The sequence below is a fragment of the Hyperolius riggenbachi genome, chromosome 10 (assembly GCF_040937935.1).
Source record: "Hyperolius riggenbachi isolate aHypRig1 chromosome 10, aHypRig1.pri, whole genome shotgun sequence".
NCBI classification, from domain to species: Eukaryota; Metazoa; Chordata; class Amphibia; order Anura; family Hyperoliidae; genus Hyperolius; species Hyperolius riggenbachi.
The window spans coordinates 136,201,084-136,207,083 of record NC_090655.1 but is presented as its reverse complement, the minus strand read 5'-3'; the positions used below and the strand labels follow the sequence as shown (position 1 = coordinate 136,207,083).

Here is a 6,000-nt window from a genome sequence, read left to right as displayed (position 1 = left end):
TGATGGTCTGTTTGTGAAAATCATTCTATTTCTCATGTAAAAGGGGGTATCAGCTACTGATTGGGATAAAGTTCAATTCTTGGTTGGAGTTTCTCTTTAACCACTTGAGGACCCACCCTTTACCCCCCCTTAAGGACCAGCGCTGTTTGTTTGGATCTGTGCTGGGTGGGCTCTGCAGCCCCCAGCACAGATCCGCGGCCACACAGAGCGATCAGATCGCCCCCTTTTTTCCCCACTAGGGGGATGATGTGCAGGGGGGGTCTGATCGCTCCTACCTGCAGGCATGTTGCGGGGGGGGGGGCACCTCAAAGCCCCCCTCCGCGGCGACATTCTCCCCCCTCCCCCTCCTACCTGCTCCCCCGGGAGATCTGGGCTGCACAGGACGCTATCCGTCCTGTGCAGCCAGTGACAGGACGTCCCCTGTCACATGGCGGCGATCCCCGGCCGCTGATTGGCCGGGGATCGCCGATCTGCCTTACGGCGCTGCTGCGCAGCAGCGCCGTACAATGTAAACAAAGCGGATTATTTCCGCTTGTGTTTACATTTAGCCTGCGAGCCGCCATCGGCGGCCCGCAGGCTATTCACGGAGCCCCCCGCCGTGAATTGACAGGAAGCAGCCGCTCGCACGAGCGGCTGCTTCCTGATTAATCAGCCTGCAGCTGGCGACGCAGTACTGCGTCGCTGGTCCTGCAGCTGCCACTTTGCCGACGCACGGTATAAGCGTGCGGTCGGCAAGTGGTTAAGACCCCGTTCACACTCGGGTGCTTTTTGCACTTTGCTGATCTCCAGCGATCACCAAAACACTGTAACACATGTAATCCTATTGGATTACTCACATTGTGGCAGTTCCGATCTCCACCGATCGCAAACGTGCTGCATGCAGCATTTTCTAGTTGATTGTGATTCTTATTCACAAAAATGAGAATTGCAAAATGCAATTGCGTCAAAATCGTGGAACATCGCAATGCAAAATCGCAAAAGGTAGGCAATCGCAATCACGTTTTGCAATTCCCAGGGTGATCGGGGCCAAAGTCATGCCTGTCTATAGCAAGTTGTGTTCTTTGGCCTCAATTCACAGAGCTTTATCAAACACTTTATCAAACGTTTGATAATTTACCTCATGGGTAAAATCTAATTTTGAATTCACTAAGGTGTTATAGATGTATTGAACATTTCATCGATAAAACATTCGATAAATCTATAACACCTTAGTGAATTCAAAATTAGATTTTACCCATGAGGTATATTATCAAACGTTCGATAAAGTGTTTGATAAAGCTTCATGAATTGAGGCCAATTTTATGTGTTATTTATGTTACTCACTATGTAAATAGAATAAACGTGATAAACTTTAACGTGCGCTGTTTGCACACATTACGTTTACGGACCTTTTGTGAATATACCTTGAGGTGAAATAAATCCAAGAAAGCTTAATGGTTCAGGGCCGATATAAGAAATGAGAACCCCAATTCATTTCAACTTTTCTCACAAAGGTTTTCTCGTGTTATCAATCAAATACCTTTTATCACCTGCTAAGTGAAAAGTGCTATTTATATTAAGTTTTTTTATTTTATTTATTTTATTGATACAATGAGAACACATCTCTTGTGAGAAGAGTCAGGAGAAAGATGTATTGAATCAGGACCCTAAATGATAACTCCTGGAGGAAAGTTTAGTGCCAGTCCAAAATAGGTAATATATGAGGGTTGATTGAAAAGTAATGAGACTGTCCTAGTTTCTGTTACAGGGAGGTAGGCGTGGGAATGTTGTGCTGCTGTTTTTGACTGGCATAGGTCAGCATGTGTGAACCTGCAGAGGGACTGCCATGTTTTTCAGCCTTCTGTCACTGCAAATTGGTGCACCTCATACATGTCACTGTGGTGGATAAAGATGTTCCTATGAGTGCAGCAGAGGTGTGTGACTGAATTTTGAATGAAGCTTGGGAAGAGCGCTAATTAAACTCTTGATGTCATGGCAAACATATGGAATGAAGATTGTAACGCGAGGCAATCTGTCTGGACATTTGATCAGTGTTTCTGCATCTGCCATGACGGCACTTATGAGGTTCTTCCACTCACTGTACAGAATGCTGAAGAATATGGCAGCCCAACTCCAGGTTCAAAGGAGTTGAAGAACAGCATTCTCATCGCTACCTCCCTGAAAGAGGATTAGAGGCGGTCTCTGTACTTTTCAATCAGGCCTCATTGTCATGTGACTGGCTGTGTAGTGAGGCAGAAAAGTTTGTATGCTGCAAAACTGGCAAAGCAATTGACAAGGTAAAGGAAGGTAAAACAATTAACATTGGTTATGGAGCATTTAGCTTTTTGCCTGGAGTTCTGAATTGAATTTGACAAACTTTTTGCAGGTCACAGCTATACTTTTCCTTGCACCCAAATGAGGTGACGGTTTATTATAATGCCTGTATTATTACTGATGCAAGGAACTAAGTTTTGCTTCTGTTTTTCTTTTCTACCTAATATCATTAGGCATTCCAAGACATGTTCATTCACAATCCTTTATCATGTAATCTATGCACTTTTATTTATTTTCTTTCATTGCCACTCATTATATTTCGTTCATTTTTTTTATTCCATGGCAACTAATTTACTTTTGGTTTTTGTCTCTAACAGACAAGAGAATTTTAGGTGAACCAAAAAGCCATTGTAAGTTTCATTTCATCGCTTTCATTTTTGTTCATCCCCTTATTTCTGTTTGCTTTGCATGACTACTGTTGACCAGTGGCTCCAAAGGTCACATTCACACTGGAAGTGCTGGAAGGAACATTAGTGTTGACTAGCATATTTGCTGTAGTTGTGTGGCGTTGACTGACCTACACTGTCCTAGCGTATTCCTACACAGAACAACTAAATGCTTAGACCTATAAGAATACTGAATATATGTGTGCTGGGAGCTGCTGTTCTGGACTGCAGGCTATAGTACAGTACTGTACTCTCAGCTACTAAGGATCAAGGTTCCTATAACGGAAGGAGAGGAAGAAATAATAAAGCTATCGGACATTTATCATCCTGAAGACAGGGCACTTGGAGTTATTTCATAAACATAATTACATAAGTTATTCTCTTCCTTATGTATAGGCCTTACATAAATCTGTTGTCTTCAAAGAAGATCCAAAATCCTATTTCTATTATTAATAATATATAAGCCTTTACTGAGCTCCAGTGCAATACTGACACTGCAGAAATGTGGCTTTTAAGCAAACCTGAACTGAAAATAAACTGATGAATTCTTTCCTGTAATGCCATATTCCTATTTTCAGTAAGGCCCTGTTCACACTGCACGCGTTTCCAGCCGTGTTTTGGAAACGCGTGCAGGTGGCAGACACGCACGACATCAGACAGTGCATAGAGTGCACTGTCTGATGTTCACACTGCATGCGGTCCGGACCTGTGCAGTCCGGGAACGCATGCTGCACGCATTTTTTGTAAAAACGCATGGCTGTCCCATTCACTTTTCAGTGATGGGATCAGCCACGCAACGCACACAAACGTGGATGGCGTACGTTCGCATGCGTTGCGTTCCGCACGCAAGACCATCCGCGTCTGATGTGAACAGGGCCTAATATAAACTAAAATTTTTGTTATTTATGTCCCACCCAGAGAAATAATTATCGTTTGAACTTTTCTGCACTATAGTGTTATCACAAGTGTTTGTTCAGGCTAGGAACGCACTAGGCAGAAACGCTAGCCTTGCAGAAATGCTAGCATTTTTGCTGATAATGAAAGTCTTTGGGTCCTATGTAAAAACGCTTATAAGTGTGTTTTACAGTGTGTATTTTTGAAAACACACTACTTGCTTTATCATTTACAAAAACACATGTAAAATGCACATAACCTATCTAATTGAGATGCAGAGGAATGCGTTTTTGATACAGTTTTTTTTAAATACAAATATGTTGCTGTATGTTACTCCATTGCTTAGGGGAAAGAGTAAGAAAAAGCAAACGCATGCAAAAACGCAGTAAAAAAAAAATAAAAATACACAGTGCAGAAATCGCATGGTTTTCTGCACTGCCAAGTGTGCTCCAAGCCTCTGTCAAATACAAATGTTTGGCCTCTGATTGATTACTTGGTTTACACACACACGCACGCACGCACGCACACACACTCTCTGCCTACCTTTTGAAAATTGGGACTAGCCAGTACAGAGGTGTGTCAGCTGTGTAGCTGACAACACATTCTGTTGCTATGTGGGGAGAGGCGGGATGAAGGAGTGGCGTGTGCATCACGTTGCGGGGCGGGGGAGCGGTGTCTCCAAAGCTGTTGTTTTTCCATTGGGTGATTTGTTCCACCAGGCGGATCACTTGTGGGTCGGGGCCATGTACACACACCTGATTGTTGGCTGAGGCGGACGTTATCGACCGCCTAAGCTAATTTTAATCATGTGTGTGTATGGGCCTTTACTAGCATTGATGAAACCGATTAAAAGTTATTGACTGATCTTTAGTGCAACAAAGGAAAACATACAGATTCAATCAAAATTAGGCAATGTACCAGAAATTGTTAGTTCCCACGAAAAATAGAATTGGAATAGGTTAGAATTTGATAGTGACAAATTTCTTGCCACATTTACTGTGGGGACATCTGTCCTTGAGACTTCTTTAGGAAAAGAAACAGCAAGAGATGCCTGCTTGCCAAACATATGGCTAACTTCTCCACGTTGACCACAGGGAATGCTATAGGCAGGACATACTGGGTAGGACACTAAAGGATGATCCAATGTGAATGACAGAGATGTGCGATTAATGTAATCTGGAGTCAGAGCTAAATGTCAATGAATCAGTTAAAGAGATAGGTTGTACATCACTGTACCACTATATAAAGTCAGACAGGTTAACCAAATGTAGTGATGTTCCTTGCATTGCATTGTAAACAAACCTAGTGTTTAAAGCAACAGACACTGTAGATTAGGACAATACAAGAAATAGCAACTAGGCAATGTTGAACGTATGATTAAAAGGTTTCTACATTACAGCCATGTCTACTCCTAAAGGTGCCCATTAACAATCCAATTTCCCAAACGATTGACCAGGAATGATCATTCGGGCTGAGGAGAAAATAAGCAATCTGATCAGACTAAAATAATTCTTCTAAGATTCGGATTGACTGAACGATCAATAGAATTCTATTTCGTTTTTGAGCTGCACCATTAACGGCATCTGATTGGATGTTGTACCGTTAATGGACATTTTTAAATTTCCTTTTTCCAAAACAATCATTGGGTGAAAAAATGTAGTGCAGGCACCATTGTCCCCCAACGCTAGTGATGTCCTCTCTAGTAGCCAGCTAAGCTGCAAAATGTCACTGTCACCCTAAATGATCAGGAATGATATTTTCTTCCTATCATTGGCATGTATGTAGCTTAAAATATTGCAAAGTGTAATACGCCCTTGCAGCCAACTAAATAATGCAGTTGCTGCCCAGACTTTGTATAAACTGAAATCGGTAATTTAGTCGTGCAAGTTGCTTCACTGCCCACATCTTTGCACTTGTAGTGCATACATGACTTTAATAGGCTGGTGGCATTACTGGTTGCCCTGGGCAGCTGCTCAAGCTTTGCTCTAGCTGTCCTTGTACTGACCTTGATATAATGTATTTCCATACATTGGCATGAACGTGCACCTACCTACACAAAGGGGCTTTCTAATTGGCTACATAAGGAACTTTAACCTTGTAAAGTTAATTTTGCTGTCTTCTTGCACTACAGTTGCCTTTGCTTTCATTACTGGCGTCTCCTGGTTTCTCTCTTTCCTAACCCTAGCACATTCCCCTTCCAGCTTGGTTCTGATATCCTGGTTTGGCTTGTCTCCTAGTTTGACCCTTGTGCTGCTTGTTATCCATGCCTTGCTACCGCTGACCATGCTGGTTTGATATTTGCCCTTGTTCTCTGTCTGTGCTTAGTCTAACCCTATGATCTGCACTTGTGAACTTTTAGAATGGTCAGGTATAAGACTGTGGTGCATAGAATCTGACAATATGTAAA

The 6,000-nt window shown here is 42.5% G+C and overlaps 1 protein-coding gene across 3 annotated transcripts in view; it reads left to right on the top strand.

Moving 5' to 3' along the window:
- UNC5B (unc-5 netrin receptor B) overlaps positions 1-6,000 on the top strand; it is a 267,170-nt gene that overhangs the window by 220,464 nt on the left and 40,706 nt on the right. For 2 of the 3 annotated variants that reach the window (XM_068258271.1, XM_068258273.1), the window contains exon 8: positions 2,631-2,663. The exons of the other annotated variant lie outside the window; for it this stretch is intronic. In XM_068258271.1, the coding sequence (XP_068114372.1) occupies positions 2,631-2,663 (33 nt within the window). The remainder of the gene's footprint in view (positions 1-2,630; positions 2,664-6,000) is intronic. 3 annotated transcript variants of the gene reach the window in all.